This window comes from Varroa destructor, unplaced genomic scaffold (assembly GCF_002443255.2).
Source record: "Varroa destructor unplaced genomic scaffold, Vdes_3.0 BEIS01000004.1, whole genome shotgun sequence".
NCBI lineage: Eukaryota > Metazoa > Arthropoda > Arachnida > Mesostigmata > Varroidae > Varroa > Varroa destructor.
The window spans coordinates 33,722,379-33,741,950 of NW_019211457.1; the positions used below are offsets into that span (position 1 = coordinate 33,722,379).

Below are 19,572 nucleotides of genomic sequence, written 5' to 3' on the forward strand. Positions count from 1 at the left end.
GCTACTACTTTTAGCTATCAGCTACCTGCCGCTGCCAGCAATGCTTAAGCTGATCTTCAAATATTCATTCATTTAATGTGGACCGACTACGGCGACGAGAAGAAAGTAGCGATGAGCAGGCAATGACGCCCACCATGCGACCGCGCGATGGCCGCAGTAAGAAAGGCGACGGCAATGGCGACGGCAACTTACCCCACCTACCCCTTGCTTATCCCAGCAGAGCAGGCGGGCGTTCAACCTCATATCCGTCTGCCTACTGCTTTCGTGCTCCAGGGAACCGAGGAACCGTTCGTTGAGAAATCGGCCGAAGTTCTATGTGTGCCTCTGCCCTTCTGAGAAAAGCAGGTACGCAAGTTGAGAACAAGCTCTTTGAAGAGCTAAGCTTATCGCAGAAGGCGGAGGAGCACGAGGATGGGAGTTATACTAGACGGGTTTAGAGACATCAACAGGCTAAGAAAAACCCCCTTGCGACCTGCAAGATGATGCTGACAGCGTTGGTAGGGATACGAAAACCTGCTCAGCGTACACAGGTTGCGCTTTCTATTTACGCATCCAACGGCGCAAGCTGGTGTCTGCCTACCAACAAACCAGGCAGCAAACGAAGACTGCGTTGACTCCGCTACCATTCCCTCTCTCGTCGACACTGGCAAAGAGCGGATTCATCGAATCTAATCTAAAGGGCATGCGAAACCGAGAAAAAAGAAAGAGAGATGGTATGTGTTTTCGAAAGATCCAAGTACATGAGAGCCAGCCTGATCCGTTGATTCTGCACCTTGTCAGAGCTATTCCAGCAGCGGCAGCAGCCACAGCAGAAAGACCGCTTCACTGTCGTACAGCATCTCATCGCTTCTATCGTTGCTGTTGTAAACAGGTTCTTGCCGCATCCCTGTACGGCGCACGCTGGCTCAGCATTCGGTTGCGTCCTTTTCGGCGTCCGTATATAGTTGGACCTAGACTTCGATCTCGTCGTTATGCCAGTATCGCTACCACCGCTATCTGGCTATCTTAGCAATGAATAGGTGCTGACATACCCGCTTACCACAAATAAACAGCAGCATGGGTATATACATGTTTTCCATGTGTCTCGTCCCAGTTTTATTGACAAAATCCAAAATGTTTTTTTTTTTGCTACGATATGACAATTTACACGCACGCGCACGGCCCTACCTACTGATTGTTAGGCAGTCTGCCCTATGGGCTAACTAGCAGAAAAATGTACGCGGTGCATGGAAAACTATAGTTGTGTAGAGAAAAGGAAACTGGAAGGTTTTGAGGGACATCGGGGCAACCAACTAAGTTTTGCAGGGCCGTCCAATGTAGTAAATCACCTGAGGCACCCGTAAAATGTTATCTCTCATTGACGACGTCGTGAGCCTTTTCGATTAGACGAAGCCGAAATAAACCAAATAAAGGGGTATATACTTATTTACATATGTGCGTATGCTGACACACACAACACTTGACGATGTGAGTGCCTCAGCAGGAATTAAATAGTATCAAAGTAAAGGCTTTAAGCAGCGTTATTGAGAAACAGCTTTTCTACAGTATGAGTGTCTACAGGCTAGTGACGATACAAATAAACTTAACGACGATGAAATACCAACTTAACAAGACTGATTTTGTTTCATGTGACGAGACACTTCACTAGAGTCTCTCATTATCATGCATAAGATAACTGTGCATGTGCTAATGTGTTGCAGTAAAGATAATGTTACTCTTATATAATGAATTGGTGGCTCTTAAACTTAAATAATGCGCTGCTGTCTTAGACAAGCTTAGGGGGTATTTAGTAGTCTAGGGATTGTTCAGCAATCTATAGAGATGCTGATAGTAGTATATTTCAAAACTCACAAGCTGCATTTCGTTCTCTATGTTCCAGTCTGACTATCAATAGCTAATCAGTTCGTACAATCTTTCATTTTTCCCCATCAGCGTCATTGGCGGTCCCGTCCACGACAACGCCGTTACCCACTTTGCGGAACACGACTGCTGCCTCTGCTGAGGAGGACTCCGCTTCCACGAGTTCGACAACAACCACAGTTGCTCCGGTTAGTTCTACGACAAGAGTGGCTCCTTCAGCGAGCACTGCGCCACCTGAGCCTGCGGCGACGCAATTTGAGAATGAGGCAATCGCACCGGAACCTCCGAAGTCCTGTAAGTACATCGCAGTTCTGGTTCTGGGCCTTGACCTAAAAATATTGGACATACAATAAGCGTTGCTTATAACCACCATGTCTCTTCATGTGGACTGGTTAAATATAGATAGATCCATCGATTGGCGATAAGATAACGAAGCTATTTTGTATGCATATATATTATTACGGTTACTCAGTGTTGCCTTAGGCAGAATAGGCAAGCAGACGTATGGGCGATCGTCACATTTCGTAGACCTTCGAGTTTCTAAGTTGTAGAGGTAATCGCTAGCGAAAGAAAAGGGAAATGAATCTGGTAACTGAACCGGATTTGGCAAAAGATATTTCACAGGTATTACGCATTGTACACGGTAGAACGGTTACTGACACACCAATGCGATCTCTCGTTAAAGAGCAAGTTGCGTCTTTTTTGTGTAATGTAATGTAAGAATATAATTCCTATGTCGCTTATTGCACTTCCTTTGGTGCTCTGCGAAAAACTGTATAAAAAAAGCAGAAATTCGTGCTTCAAAAACTGCGTTTCTCCAACTTGATACTAGTCACATATGCATTTTTTTTTGGCTTTTGTTAAGTGGTGAGTAAAATTCTACAGCAGTACATCTCTGTTGTTATATCTAAAATTGTTAGACGTCGAATTAACCTCTCGTTTGTTCTACTCTCGATCGTAAGCAACATAAGTACTTGGGTTTGCCTCTTTTTAATGGCACAAACCCCGTAGGAGGATTTCTGTCTCCAAGACGCTTTTTCGTCCTTCTTCTTCTTGGTGCTTACCCGTCGTAGTTCTGCTGATTGACAGTTTTGTCAGGTTTTCTGTCCTATAGATCGCCAGTGACCCGCAGGCCTTTTGATGCTCGGCTCCGCAATGCATGTGGCAGCGCACAATCCAATTGGATGCCTCGTGCAATGTACCTACCGGTAAAAGGAAGGAACTAGAAGGTTGAACATTCGCTAGCTGTAGTAGTGATGGTGCGTGTTGATTTTCATGATGGATTGCTGCGAGGTGGAGAGCATTTCACATAGACTCAACCCGGTCCTAGTCGGGGGGCAAACCGACGGTCCGTCCAATCGCAGTACACTGGCGTGCCGACGTTCCGGATGGGCCAGTTCCGATAAAAGGCTCTTCCGCTATCGGTTTGCTAGGGCCAGGGCCAAATGTGTAGCGACTATGGTACGTCTAGTGTGCATTATGTTTCGTTAGCATAACATGATTTAGGCACTGCTTTGGAAGTAGAACTCCTTGTTCAACGTTTGTTGAAGTGTTTGAACGGTCTCTGGCGCAGATTTGCGTTAATATCTTCATGCCGATGCAAGGAAGAACGTAAAGGATGCTCGTGTATGAACTCGAATCCACTGAATTGAGGCACAATGTTTTTGAGCCTCAACCTCGGACACTTTTAATTAGGATAACTCAAAAGAATCAATGGACTTGCTCGACGATAAATTTCACGTCACTCAATCAACTTCCCTCTTTTGTCGAGGCTTGTGTGTGTCTGAATCCATTAAAACGTTTAAAAAGCAAGCTCCTAGCGCTTTTTTTTCATGCTAAAAGACGGTCAATTTGAACGCTTTGCAAATACATTTTGATATCACGTTTCATTTGCCACCAACTAAGCAGCTAGTCAGCCAGCCGGCCTAGTTTTCGAGACGGAAAAAAGGAAAGACATTTGAATAAGCACAACAATAAGGGTATGTCGGCGATAGTAATCTTCATCGCTCCTGATAATATTTTTACGCCACAGAAGAGTTCGTTCTACGATGATAGTCGGTTGCATCATCAGATACCCATCCAGCAAAGGGAGCAGGCGCTATGCAGCGGACCCGGTCTCCAGGCAGCTAACACCCAGCAGATCGCGTAGACGATGGCTACGTGCAGATGGGCCTGGCTATCAGCCATCCTGTATGTATACTAGGCAGAGACGTGCCGATGAGTCCAGCATTCGACGCGTACACCTCGATGAAATATATGGGGAGAGTGGGGGCGGGAGAAGGCACGCCACAGCCACACAAGAGCGTCGTCATGTCAGAAGTAGCTCCGATGTACGGCCGACAGTACAAGTATAGCTGTGGCCCTGTAGTAGGCAGCACATACATACAGAAGCGAGGCATGCACATACACCATGCATATTTCATTGCGTAATATGTACGGCCATAATTGCGGAATTATTTCGACATTGGTGATACCCACCACAGCGGTCTTGGCGGCTGTGGCGCTACCGGCTGCTGTGAGGTGGAGTGGAATAGCAAAGGAGTCTTGCTACAGCTGCAGGGGACAGCGACTCTGGTGCACAAACCCTTTAAGCATGGTCATGCATGCGGCGTTCAGCTAATGTTGGGACAGCAGACGATCTGCCGCTGTTGCCGGCATCGATAGTACTAGCATCGCCGATAGACTCGCAGGTCGTTCAGCTATCATTTTAGTTCTTACCTCCTAGCGCAGACATTCGGCTGCGGTGAATGACGTCAGTTGCAAGCGAGTAATAGATAACACTCACTCTTACTTCTAGCGATGATTTCGTTGCAACGTCGGCGCGGCCCGCTCGCTTCGCTATGATAACCCAACCCCACTCTGCTACCTGGTAGCTTTTTCGTCGGAGAGTGAGCGAGCACTTTTCAGGGATCGTAGGGCGGAAGAGGAACGCATAGCTTCGTAGAAAGTGTAATTGAAATACCTTTTGGTCAAAGCTGGCAAGCTACGGCGGCGGCCATAGTCGCCAGCGCAGGGAAAAATGACCAACAGTAGGAGCAAATGCCATAGTATCCTGTTGTGAAGTGCTGCCATTTCATTCGTGATGTGCTACGAACAGCCTCGACAGACTCAACAAAGTAGACTTTCTTCCACAACTTTCAGACTGGTACTCCCCGCGGCGTCGTGGGTCAAAGTAATAGAAGGTAGATGTAGGTCACTAGTCTTCATTGTTTTGTAGACGTTTTGCTAGTTCAGAGTATAATTTGAGGGTGGTTTAGAGTTGGTAAGGAGACCGCCGCATGTCTATCGTACCCGCCTGCTCGGACGTAGCTGCAGTGTGTGCTCATTGTAACAAAAAGGCACTGTTTGTTGGGACGGCGATGTTAGTAGGGGTCGAAATTGTAGCACTGCTTCACTGTGGTAAATCGAAGCCTTACGAGCAGGAGGACGGCTAAGATCACCCTCCAAGCGGGCTTCGGTGGCTCCAGTTGGACTGAGTGAATACTCGCCGGAGTAACAACACTTAGCAATCGGAATAACGATGTTGTTTATGCTGATGATATGACGGTAGTGTCGTTCGTGGTGAGTCGGACGATCATGATGATGCTTGTTCGTATGTGATGAGCCTTTTCAGTACCTTTAACTATCTTCAAGCTTGCTCGCCGTCCTGAAATTCCCTTTGTGAACGAAGTCACACTAATTAAACATGATGCCCATCAGTGGTGGCGGTAACTGTAGCAACAGAGGATAGATTTGCAAAAGCATCACTGCACAGGAATATCTAGATTGCACCCTTACTAAAAGCTAGCCACTTCCACGTGGATGTATTCGAAGAAGCGCCGCTGGCAGTATTATACCCAGTTTTCGCCCAGCAGGTGAGTCGGAAAACTTAACACTAAGTTTTAAGTACCAGTGTGCCTAAGTGGCCTAGGATAATTGTGTGTTTTGCTTTGCTGTTTTTACCTTCTCTATTTCCAGTCCCGACAGAGGAGTCGGCTGATCCAGTAGACTATGACGGTACCGGCACCGGTGGCAATCAGCCTACGGGCAAAATGCTGTATTGTGAACCGAGAACATCGCGTGGCCTCCATTGGAACTGGACGCGGGCCGGCAATGTGCACGTACAAAAGTGCCCCGGTGGAGCAACAGGTAAGTGCTTAACCCTTATGATACCTTATGATACTTCACTGCTTAAATAGCGCCCTCCTTCAAGATCTTCGTCACGAACGGTCCAGGAGAGCTCAAGACAGCCCGGTTCAACACATTCACATAGCCGTCTGGTCACACAACTAACAACACACCCAGACAGACCGACTAGCTTGGCAATGAGGCCATCGTAGTGGTCTCGAACTCTCTATCTCCCGAGAAGGACCATCCGACAGTGGCTCGTCTAGCCGTCATGTCGGTATAAGGCAAGACGCATTTTCTGCCTATAATTTGCCATTGCGACATCAGCTTCCATAGTTAGCGTGGGCTAGTGAACAACGCAGAAGGCCTCGACCAACGTGGTGCTTCCGGCAAGTAGGGGTTGCCACTGCTCTTATGTTCAACGGCTCCCAGATGACCAACGGACGGTGGACGATGGCCCGCGTAAGGTCTTCAGTCCACGGCTTACGACCGTAAGGACAAGATTGCTACACACGGTACGCTTAAGTTAAGCCTCTAGGCCAGAAAAGGCGAGTTAGCCAGGATACGGGAATGGGCTATTATCAAATGATGAGCAGAGACAGTGGCGGGCACAGACGAAATGGGTGAGCCGTCGGAGTCTCTGATAGCCTGCCCACAAAGCAACTCGATGATCATCGTCATCATCGTATGTCAGAGTTGCGCGTCCATTGCTCTCGTTTCCACTTTCTCCTTTCTCTGTTCCTTTTTTCGTTGGCCATTTTCTTTTCCAGGTGTCCGACCCGCCACTGACCCGTTTTTAGATCCACTGCTCATTGTCCACGCCCCGATCTCCTTTCTCCGAAGGTTTAAATCCTTGTGGATTTAGGCGGGTAGCTGAGAACGAAAAAGTGTTTTGCGTACTTTTCGCTTCGTTTTTCTCTTCTCGGAAGGAAAAACGGATTTTCGTCACGATACCACTCTGCTCCTTTAGACTCGCCTTTAGCAGCAACAGCATTAGCGAATGAAGGCACTATTAGGGCTACTCATGAGGCAAAAGGCTCACGGGACCCGTGTGGCCAGCGTTTGTTTCCCAACATATCAGCTTCTAGACGCCTTAATAATACAGACGAACTTACATACATACAGAAAAACAGAGACGACCGCAGCAGAAGGCACTACTGAGGAATATATACATAGACAGCGTAAAACTCTAACAGAAATGGCTGACAGCCAGCGGACGTGTTGTTATAGCAAAACTATGGAGTAGAGAAGAAACGGACGGCGGTGGATGACAGAATGCAAATAAGCGCTGCTATTGCCACTGTAGGCGGCTTTAGTGGAGATGGTATAGTGCTGTATAGGATCCGGCCCCATTCTTAAGGATTGCTGATGTACTAGAGAGACATGCCTAAGAAGCCGCAGTCCAACTAGAGACATACGGACACATTTAGATATTAGGCCCATCGCATCTTCCTGTTCCTTGCCAAGTACCTTTTTTCCTGAAGTCGGTTTCCTTGTTTTGTTCATTCCTTTTCTTGGCGTTCTCCGCCGACAATAGTTGAGCCTGCTTTCTCGTATCGCTTGTTTTTCCGTATCTCGTTTGCTTCACCTTTCTATTTTGCTTCTTCGATAACTCCACCGGTAAGCTCCGCGTCTGTAGTTCTCAGTTCCGCGAGGAGTTATGCCGTAAACCCGCGTCGTCGCCCCCTGCGTCGCGTCGTTCAAAGACTTAGGCCCATTTGCCTTCTTTCTCTTCCTCTTTTTTGTCTTCCTTCGCTCGGTGTTATACTCTTCACGGCCGATGGGTGCCGATGCTCCTATCGGCATCGAACAAAATCGATGTGAGTATGGGTGTGTGTATATTTCAGCTCCAACGACTTCTGTTGCGAAGCTCACTAGTATTAGTAGTTCTCTGCTATTTAAATTTGAACATGCAGGCGTATTACGATCTGCTATTCTGTTCCAGGTGGATAGGTTTTAATTAGAACTTGCGTTCTCTTCTGTGTTCTTTGCCGCAAATGGCACAGAACAACTGTAGAAATTAGCTGCCTGTAAAGTTTCCCGAACGCGAGATAAAAATCGTGTATATTGCGTACTAAGAATCGCAACTTTAATGTACGACGCGAAGCTAAGCATAACTACAGCACAAAGTGGCGTTCGCGTATTGTCTGCAATTTCCGCGAAATATCTGCAAATATTCGAAGCTCTACGGTTTCGCTTATCTAATTTTAGAAATACTATATTTGACTTCAAGACATATAGCAAAATCTGTCCACTATTTAGATAAAGAGGCAGAGGGGTATTATGTAGCTGGCAGATCGAACAAATTTGCCTCTAAGATACAGAACTATAATACACGTCTGAAGTTGCACACAGATCTTCGTCAATGTCGGAGTCCGAAGCCTCCGCGTCGATCGCAGTTGATAAACCTGGTGAGCTGTCCGTCCAGCGCGATAGACAGCCAAACGCGCAAACACAACAAGCCGCTTGGGGGTTTTTACTAAATGATGAGGCGGCCCGCCAACCATATTGACGTCAGCCTCCAGGCAACCACCATCTCTTCGCATGCTAACAAACTATCTCCCCAAGCAAAAATGGGCTTTACTGGGCAACTGGTCGAAACCGACAAAATCCGTCAACAAAATCTATACCCAACCACCCCACCAGCCGAGAGAATCTTGCCACCCATCACTCGAATGTACCCTTATACCTTCCTAAAGCCAATAGTATGCCTTTCGCCAACCTCCAGTTTGGCAAAAAAAAAGCTATTTCGTTTTGAGGGGCTGTAGAAGCTGAAGGCACACCCACTTTTTAGTTGTTTCGTTCCATTTGTAAAGAGTGGATATGAGAAACCTGATCGATAAATTCGCCTGGACGTGTCCGACGCCTTTTCTATACGGCTTCCGCGACACACTACTCGACTGCTAGGCTGAGCCCAGCTAGCATATATATAAGCAGTCCTTCTTGTTGAACTTTACTACATGTCAGCGACACACGATAAGCTGATTTTCTCAAGTCCCTTCATTTTCGTTAGTGAATAATTAGATTATATAATATAATTTTTAGCTAAATTGTTTTGAAACTCGCAATTGCAACATGAAAAGATTTAATGAAGCCCACCGTCAAATGGGGCGTTTTGGCTATCTTGTAGCATTCTTTTGATGAAGGATGATCATGATTGCTGGTATTCGAATGAGCGATATTCATAGTTGCATAAACTAGCTTAAAATCCGTCTTTACTACTGCTAAAAGAATGACCGTAGTTGTTTACGTTAGGAATCGCCAGTTGGCTTTCCGTTTATCGAACATTACCTGTTTTGGTCTTCAGCTGCTTCACTAAATCGTATCAATCCCCACTTCGAACTCAGAGCTCTTGCATTTTTTCGACTTAGCTATTTGATACAGAAATACAGAACAGGAAACCATCGATCGTCCGCCAACACCAGCGCAGTTCCGTTCGATCATCAGCAGCCTTTCCTGTCCTTCACTCTCATCTACTTCCCTAGGCGTTTTTCCAAACGAAACTTTTGCATGACAAACCTTCGTCTTGTCCCATATCCCTTTCTCTATACAGCAGCAAGGAACGCATACGGCGGACTGGATAGAATAGTTTGAGCGTTTTGATGGTTCGCTTCGCGGTTTTCATTATCGAAGCAACCAGTTCCGACCAACCGTCAGCCCGGGCCGCCCTTTTCGCTACCGACTCACCAGTGATCTTTCCGTCTGTCAACAAGCTTTTTGAGCATCTCCTCTTCTGTTCCCTTTGGGCTACAAACTTCTCCTTCTCTTTCGCTTGAAAGATGTACGAGAGTCAAGCAGCGAAAAGCATCAGCATTACACCAGGACCGGTAAGACAATGATAGATTTGTGCTTCTTTATTCGATCCCCACATATGATGATACTCATGTGCTGTAGCTATTTTGCGATTTCTTCCTAAAGGCCTCTAAAAGTCTCTGTGGTATATCCTAGTCTCGTCTTCGTTCGTACCCCTCGCCGCTCGTTTTTGTGGGATTTTCTACCCTCCGTCCCACCTGAGACAAGTGTGTAGGGGCGTTTATTATGAAGGTTGCTCCATGTGTAGCGACAGAAACAGCAGGAGCAGGCCTCTGTCTCATCTTTAGTCCGGCTCTCCTATCCTGGCTGCCTGCCTCCCCGCCTAGTGCCTGGCTGACCGATCAACCCGTAAAGAATGTGTTGCCCGTCACTTCATGTAGCAGAATTTAATGATTAATGTGCGATATTGTTCCATTCGATACGCTTCTTACCATATCGCCGAGGCCACCTTTTAAGAGCCCGCGGGGTAGGTCGGGGGATCCTTGCTAGCTGAGTCGAGGTGGCCTATATATCGCCTACTAACCCACCCTCGGAGAAGCACAGCAACAGTCGAGCAGCAGCAGCAGCAGCAGCTGAAGAGCGCGACCCACGGGTGCTGAGCTAGCGTGATGTCTCAATACAGCCACCTACTCCGCTCTTTCGGTTGAGGTATTTGAACGCTGGCAAATGGTTGATGGCATTCGACGAGAAAAAGAAGGTCTTAGTCGGCTATATTTCTCTATTTTCCTTAGTGCCGCCTGCCGAGCCATGTCAGCAGTGTTAACTGTTGTTTTTCTACGAGAGGAGAGGCGGACATAGGTCTATGATATAGGCGCGATGCGGCGAAACGTTCGTTGCTTTCACTTCTGTGCCACTCTTGCTTTTAGCACGCTCTATCAATGTTGCCTGGCTAAGCTTGTAGTCGAAGGAACGCAATCTACAGTGATTTCTATTATGTATTACCCATATATTTAGGTAACGGTGCCTTCGTTACGTTCACTACTTGATGTATGTAGCCTGGGTAATAGATCAACATGATTTAACATATCTAAATAGCCTGTATTGCCATTACTATGCTCGAATCTGCCGTTAGCTTTTCTTACATAAACTCTGCTGCAGCGTCATATAGTAGGTGTCGAATAGGGCCTCTACTACTGTGGACGTTGTAAACGATTCGGCTGATTTTCGAAGTAACTCTATCATTTTATTTCCTATTTCTCCTTCTTATTACTCTGTCCCGAAGGCGACCACTGGTGTTACCTCGTTTGGGACCTTCTAATTCATATTTACTGCTCAGTTGTCAAAGACACAACACCCTTTTTGGAGACATAGAGCTAATACGTCTAATGACAAAAGTTTATCTTTGCTAGCGTTGTTGTTGCGATGTGTTCGTGGCCATGGCCTCTTCTTGCTGGTCGGCCGTTGGGGCGTTTGTCTCAGCTGAGTACACTAGCAGAGCGGCACCCACCGTTAAGGCCGAATCATCTGACACACAGGTGAGCAACGAAGCAACACCCGTCAACAAAAGTGTGTACCGCTCTATTAAAGTAACTCGATTTGCTTATGCTATTGCTCGGCTATCGGTAATCACCGATAATGCGTTAGTGACAAGCGGAGCTCAAAGGGTTATCCGGTCTCCGGGATAGGCTGGTAAGCGTACAATGTTAAGAGAGTTTTACTGTTCACGCAGCGCCACAAGCCTTGCTGATCTGGCGTCGTTACTCAATGTTGCTATTTACCTTATATTGACTAGGATTATAGGCGCCCCTTTGCTATTTCTTTCGATGCTTCTTGTGGACTCTATGGACGCTGCTTTCTGCTCGTCTACCAGGCCTTTTGCATCCTCCATAATCTTAAACCCTTTGACCTCTATACCACCCGTCTCTTTAGGTTTTCTCGAATAGAGAGACAATAGTAGTTTAATTATCGGTTACTTCGTAACGACTTTATCAGAGGAACAGTCAAGCAAACACAAGACGTGAATATAAAAGTACATTTACCTTCCTCTGCCTTCTCGTAAGACCCCTTTCTATATACATAATATTACTGGTATGCTTTAACCGCCTCTGCAAGTTACCCCACGTAACAGAACGCATAAATGGATTTCTTGCCGTCGCCACTAGGTAACTAATTGCCATCAGAATCCAGGCCGCGAAGCCTTCAGCCTAACTTAGGCCAAGCGTGACTACTGGGTTAGGACCAGTCGGCCAGCAAATTATCTGTCATCCTTTGCTATTTCCTTACTGCGGAGGGGTATGTCTAAGCATTTCAGTTACGCTATGGCTTTAGACTTCGATTGCGGGCAACCGGCAGTCCTAGTTGATAGCGGTAGTTGATGCATATCTTAAAAGAGTGCTGCTGCAGTTGCCGCTAGCGGTCTTTTGCGGCGATATACGTGTGATGGAACTGTTCTTTGGTTGGTAAAGTGGCCTGCCGCACGCAAGTACAGACAAGCCAGCGTGCTCCCTCGAATTATAAACTGGACGGTGCACCATTGAGTGTCTGCTTGCCCAAAAGCCGGTTCTGTAGGGAGCCTTTGAATGCCTTGCTTTCGAGTCAAGAACGATGGCGCCGACACACGAAATCATAGGACAGGAACTACGTAGAGGAACAACCGACGAGGGCAGGCTTTAATGTGTCACTTGAAACCGAGGAGAAATCGCTCATCTTGAAGATGAAGGTGATAAGCTATGGACTGTCTTTGTTCGAAGCCAAATGGGAAAGCACAGCCTCTACCTCGCTAGTTAGTTCTGGCTTTCTATGTCCGCCCGTAGGCTAATTTCGTCAAAGCATGCAATCTGCCCTGGCGCTTCACCCTCACCAATGGGGCAGCGATGTCTGAGGTTCACGTGTGACGTTTTTACAAAATATGAACGTTATTCATATTAGATCGTACTACACAGTATTTACAAATTCTTAGAGGCATACAAATTGATTCGAAAGACAATTGACGTAATTTATTGCGATAATAATGTTTCATGCGTGACCGCAAAACAACATAGCGTTTGTACTGGCAGATTATATATAGACTCAACAGTACCCAGTGGAAAACGTTAGTTACTCCTGATGAAAATGTTTTGCTAAATTGAGCCCGATCGGGCTCGCTTTTAAACGAATCTATGATGTTTGCTCTGCAGTCTATATACCTCTGTGCGTATGACGTCAGATTGTCAATACCAGTATGAGTATTACGTACGCTCACTTGGCGCACAGGAAACAGTAAGTATTTAGCTGCGTCTTCTTTCAATTCCGAAGTTTTCTTCATGAAAATGGCGGACGCTACCGATTGGGAATGTTCACCCCATGACAATGGGGCAGGTTTCAATAAAATAGTGATACCCGTTAGGAAAACAGATCGTACTCGACAAGAACAGCGGAAAGAAGGCCTGCTTTAAAAGATGACCGAGCGATCAGTTTACACTCCTTGCAACGTAAGCAGCAGGCAGTTGCAAATTCGAGAGATCTTTGTCGGACTCTTACACTGAAAAGGAGACACCGGAGCACTCATCTTCCGGTCTGCTCCTTTCATAGGCTTGCTATTGCTCATTTTGTCTTCTTTTTCTTTTTAGGGAGATGAAAAAAGGAGAGAAAAGTGTCTAATTATCATAAAAAATAACTTTCCTTTTCTCTCGTTTCTTTCTACGGCCTGACGCTAGTCGCCACACTGTTCCCGTTACAGCCTCCCCTGTTTCCATTACTTTTTCAGTGTTCGACCCTCTTAAGTCGACTGTTTCTTCTTAGCAGTTCTTGCGCTATATTCATAATTCATTCGTTTTTATTCCCGTTGCACGCTTTCCATGACACGCAGTCAGCGCCTGTCCCGGTTCCCTCTTCATAGAGGCTCTTTTTTTGCCGTCTCCTTATGCTGTCGTTTTCGGGTCACTTCGCACTGTTACCATTCCGAGTGGATCTAACTGCTCGCCTTTCGAAGTTCCCCCTGATTCGCTTTAGCTAGAACCCTCACTTCACAAATTATAAACTTTGATAGGGGCTGTAACGTCCTATGTGTACGGATCTATCTATTTCTGTGTAATTGTAGCGGAGTTTTTTTCGTTGCGCATTGCTATACGTACATTTTTTTTGGTTACTGGATGAGTAGTCGACATTTCCACTTTTCCACTGTCAGTGTCGCTAGTTTAGATTTCTCTGACTCCTTTTGCCTCGGCCCCATACCCCCTCCAAACCCGTTTTAACCCTTCCAACCCATTTTAGTAAGTGTAGTTTTTTGTTCTCTAGTCTTGGTAGCGACAATTCGATATGGTTCAATTATTCGCGAAGGAGCCTAAATAATAGATAGGTAGAAAACTAGATAGATGATACAAAAAAGACTGATGATATATTTGAGAACTCAGACAAATCGAGCTAATGGTGACACAAGAAGTAAGTTCGTGATTTCAAGTTCATAAAACAACTCTTGCCAAATGCCGCTCCTTGAAAGCGATGATTTATCGTTGTATGGTTACTTATTCGTTCCTGGTCATCACTTTTATATTTAATTGTGCATTTAGTTCAAATGGTGCAATGGACACGAACGTTCCCCAATGCGTTCTCGGTTATTATACTTCCCAGAGCTACTAGATCTCAATTGGCAATCCGTGTTACTGCTACGAGATAAACCTGATCGTCCATTCGATATAAATTTATAGATTTATTGCTTGACCGTCTCCAAGTTAATAACATTTACTCTCAGTCCAGCTGTCCTCGCAATAGCCACTACAATGTGTTTTATAACGATATTTCGTTTCGATCGGGCTACTGCTAAAGTTGTGAAAACCATTGAACGCGAACGACCGCCAATCGGTTGGCCCATTTCAACGTTTTCCTGTGGCTGATTCTCTAGTTCCTACATTTAAATAGATCAGGCCACCAGGATTACAGAACTAGAGCACGCAGTGTTTGGTTTCGCAGTCGTTCGTCATTCCATACCTTTTCCTTTTTCTTTGATGCAAAATCGAAAAATGAAAGATGTACCACCCATTTTTACCCTATCGCTTCAATTTCTCTCTGTCCGCCACGACCGCCCACTCTTTCTTGAACCCGAATCACTCGGCTCGTGCATCCATCCCATCCCTTCATTGTGCGGACTAGATGCACATAGAGCTCGAGTAGCTTGAAAGCCGGCCCATTGAGGAAAGAGTGGCAGAAGGACGCCTGCGAAAGAAACGGCGGCGCCCAGGATGTACAGCGAGAGCAGACGAGAGAGCTAAAATCAGAATGAGAGAAAAGAAAAGAAGGCAAGTTATACTGAATGCTGGATTTTTGTGTTCTGAAACGTTGGACGCGAAGCTTGGTCCTACAGCAAAGGACCTGCTGGCCAGCTCGCTTGGGTCCAGTTGGCCTGGGATAGCTAGCGGGCCGATCAATCTGTAGAAAGCCTACCATAGCTGCCAGATCGGCATTCAGAGAGAGGTAGACGCTGTATGCGAAAGAGAGCGGGAATCAGAAAGAAGTTAGCTAAGCTGCGCCTCGATCGAACGAAGGGACGACATACGGCAAAGAAAAGATAGCCGAAAGCAAGAAGGAAACGAGCAGAAAGCAGAAGAAAAGCAAAGATCAAACAGACGAGATCAGATGAAAACGAAGAGCTTTCGCCACTCACTTGAAGCGGACTTGAAGGGTCCGTGGTCCGCGATGCTACTAGCCGTAGTCATCTTTGCTGTTCTAACAAAAGTCCCCTGATATCAACGCGAGTTCTTTTGGACGGACCGGCCTCTGCCGGTGAAGGGCAGTGCCTCAACCGAGCGCGGCGGTGGGCCCCGAGGCGTCATGCCGCACACTTGCCTCTCCTCTACGTTCGGTTCTTTTCACTCACTATGGTTCATCTTTTGCTTGTTTCTTGTGCTACTCCTCTATCTTCGCCTTCGTCACCACTACCTCCCTCTATGTACAAATATATTCCCTTTAAATCCCCAGTCTTCCTTTAGCCGGCGATCCAGCGGACAATCTTTTCGTTTTTGGGACATAGTGTAATTCAGTGGTATGTTGCAACATTTAACGCCACATTTTCGGGCCAGTCGCTCTTAGGTGTTGGTGCATGTCTTGTATCTATTTGGTGATGTGTAAGGTGAGAGAGGGGACGAGCTTAAGGGAGTGTGCAACCTGGAATGGCTTTCAATGGTCACCATTACGAAAACACCCATTTCTCAAGCTAGTGGACACGTGGTCGCGGTAAGAAGCATGTACTGCTATAGCTGAGCTTTCTGCTGGACTAAATTTGCTAACACCATAATACAGCAGTGTTAACCGTTAATTTCGACTGGGGCGTCGCTTGAAAGGAACACGATTATTGTTCAGCACTGCTTAATCTTCACTGATTCGCTTACTGCATCAGCAAAACTGAAAGCTTGTATAGGCAAGCGATCGAAGGAACGGAACACAAAGAGAACAATGTTACTGAAAACTTCTTAGCCAGTAACATTCCCGTTAGTATTTGGGCTATGCAAGGGCTGTGGCAAGAGAAGCTCTGTCGGTGCATTGGACATTGGCGCGAACGCATGTCCAGTGTGAGAAGGCGTGAACCGGAAGCGACCATAGAGAAGGGCCTCGAGGGCCATGACTCAGCATTTCCGCAGACACTAGAATAACCAAAGCTAGTCGGTAGCACCAAGGTTTTAACACTTAGCTACCAGAAGCTCTTTCTCGCATTCTCTTCGCTGAAATTGTGACCACTTCCGAAATGGCAGTGGCAATAGCGAGCAGTGCTTCACCACATTCGCCGCAGTACATATGCGGCAGAACGGCCGCCGAAGCGGTTATTACTGAAGGACTCATTGAAACGTTGACGGCAACCCTATGCTGCTATCCGCACACTTTTATACGCATAGTCGCTTACGGATCGTTTGCCGTGCTGCTGCTCCTAGAATAAGAAACTGTTGGCCGGAATTGGTACGATGGCAGGGTGCGGTCAAGGTGGCAGTCTTCGCCAAGAAACTGGACGAAACACGCATTAGGCCTGCCCCTCTGCGTCTAGCTGCTCTGCTTAGAAGGTTAATATATCTGTGCTTAAGGAGTTAGTGGCCACGGGTGCAAGTGACCTGCAGGACCCAGATTTCGCAATGGTTTCAAATATATAAGTGCATAAAGATATGGTACATTCATGAACTTCCCTCGCCCTCGAACGGCAGTAAGCCGGATATCCCTGTAAATAGCGACTTTCTTTCATATATGTTACACACACACACACACACACACAACATGAACCTGCACACACGTACACGCATCCACACACAATCACGCACCCACACCCACAACACACACTCATATACGCGCCGACACTCACACGTTCACCCACACATATTCGCAACCACACGCCCACACACACTCACGCACCCACACCTATTCGCAACCACACACCCACACACACTCACGCACCCACACATCTTCGCAACCACACGCCCACACACACACACACTCACGCACCCACACACACTTGCCCACATTCACTCACACCCAAACAGATACTCACACCCAAACAGACACGCACCCCCCAGACAGCATGCACCCAGACAAACATGCACTCAGAGACACACGCACCCACACACGCACACCCACACACACTCACGCACCCACACATCTTCGCAACCACACGCCCACACACACACACACTCACGCACCCACACACACTTGCCCACATTCACTCACACCCAAACAGATACTCACACCCAAACAGACACGCACCCCCCAGACAGCATGCACCCACACACTCACACATACACACGCACCCACACACGCACACTTACACAGGCACACGCACCCACACACTCACACATACACACGCACCCACACACGCACGCACAGGCACCCACACATGCACACTTACACAGGCACACGCACCCACACACGCACACATACACACGCACCCACACACGCACGTAAACGCGCCTACACACACACACACACAAGTGCGCCTACACACACACGCAAGTGCCCCTACACACACACGCAAATGCGCCCATATACACACGCAAATGCGCCCATATATACACGCAAACGTGCCTACGCACACCCACACGCGCCTACACACATATCCTTGTTTTACATGACGGGATCCAACTCAGTGAAGCGTATGGCCATCGTACATTTTGATACACCATCAACAGCCGTTTTTCTTCTCACGCATGCGGGCAAACACCAAAATATATTATTGCACATATACATACGTGTGGGTGAGCGTGGATTTTGAAAAGTGCCCGTTTGCTTGCTCCGCCGTAGAACGAGCCATGGAGCTCGTCATGCTCAGAGGTTACCAGGGCTATCACATGTCCCCACTCAGCCGATGATTCAAAGTAGGCGACGGTGGTGGCGGAAGCGGGGGTGCAGCTGTTCAGATGACCTCCCCCTCACTAAGAATAAGTGAAGCATTTGAGGAGACTGTGTTTGCCTCAGCTTGTTTCTGACTAACCGCTCGGCTCAAAAAGAAACGCAGAAAAATCTAAATCCAGCTGAGCTAATGCATCTCCTCATGGGACTACATAGAGCCGTAGCAGCAGCATATTTGTTCCCGTCTCTCGAGGTCTCTTCCTTCTTCTACCTATTTCTACCTCATTCAAGTTTGACTGTCCTCCATTGCCGTCCATTTCCCTGTCCGGCGTCTTCATTCAACTCGGTCCGATCAGCTCTCTACTTGTTATCCCTCCATCTATGCGTAGACGCATGTTTGTTCAGCGAGCAAGAGTGCGTGAACGAAGAAGATCGAGCGTTAGGGTGATGGAGTCAGCGGTAGCACGCGTGCATTAAAGCGGATCTCGTGCAGCTGGTCGGGATTATCTCACGAGGCTGAATAGCAGCGACAAGTAAAACAGGGGAAGATCGAAGTACGGGGGCTGACCGTTGCCTCGATCAGGACGAGGAGACGCTTAACTCCCCTAGGAAACGGCAATGGTGGCGGCGTCGGCGCGCAACACATTAACTATGTACATACTCGATTCGCTTGTAGAAGTGCCTACGTGCATACAAACCTAGACGCACACCTTCCTTAGATGAACGTGAGAAGAGAACAGGCCGTTTATCTTGGTCCACAAATCACCGCTTAAGTATATTGAAAGGTTGGGACGCGGGACGGAATGTTAGGCAGCAACAAAGAATTGACTATAGTAATACTACGATAAAAATAGGCGGTAATAAATTTGTGAGTATGAGGTAAAATATCCCTTGATATTATGTTCTTTTCTGGTACCTACTTGTTGTCCATTGCATCCACTAACCCCCACCACTTTTTTCAAATGTCTCTTACGCTGCAGGATATGCCCGTTGGCATTGCGATGCACTGGAGGGTCACTGGTACCCGTCGAAACCGGATCTGAAACAGTGCAAGTCGCTATGGGTCGAAAGTCTGATGGATCGGGTAAGTACATCTACATGCCTCTTCAATTAGACGCCATTGATTCAACGTTGAAACGCGACTTTTATGATATCGCTTTTACTGGTAGATCCATTCAAGCAAGGACTCTCAGAAAAATTGAAGGGGGTGAACAAGGGGCTGAGGCAAACGAGTAGAAAATATTTGAAGTGAAAAGATTCCATGCTGTTACTTTTCGTCATTATATTTATATGCAATGCATACTTATGTTTTCTGTATGTAGTAGATTCGATAGATATAATGTGAGATGATCTAGAAGGATTAAAAAACTTCCTTTTCTTTTTCGTTGAAAACGAAAGTAACCAAACGTTATTTTCGTTATAATATATCCTCCCCTGTTTGTTGTGTTAGATATTGAATTGCTGATACGCTGTTCCGATACTAGACGCACAATTGCTATCATCTACACATATTCGTGAAAAAGAACATTTTAAGTTACTATGAAGGGGAAAGCT

At 46.7% G+C, this 19,572-nt stretch overlaps 1 protein-coding gene across 10 annotated transcripts in view; it reads left to right on the forward strand.

Annotated features, from left to right (window-relative positions):
- Positions 1-19,572, forward strand: part of LOC111248619 (latrophilin Cirl-like) — a 451,353-nt gene that overhangs the window by 374,488 nt on the left and 57,293 nt on the right. For all 10 annotated transcript variants that reach the window (XM_086988339.1, XM_086988338.1, XM_086988340.1 and 7 more), the window contains 3 exons: positions 1,933-2,154; positions 5,818-5,988; positions 18,999-19,102. In XM_086988339.1, the coding sequence (XP_086844465.1) occupies positions 1,933-2,154; positions 5,818-5,988; positions 18,999-19,102 (497 nt within the window). The remainder of the gene's footprint in view (positions 1-1,932; positions 2,155-5,817; positions 5,989-18,998; positions 19,103-19,572) is intronic.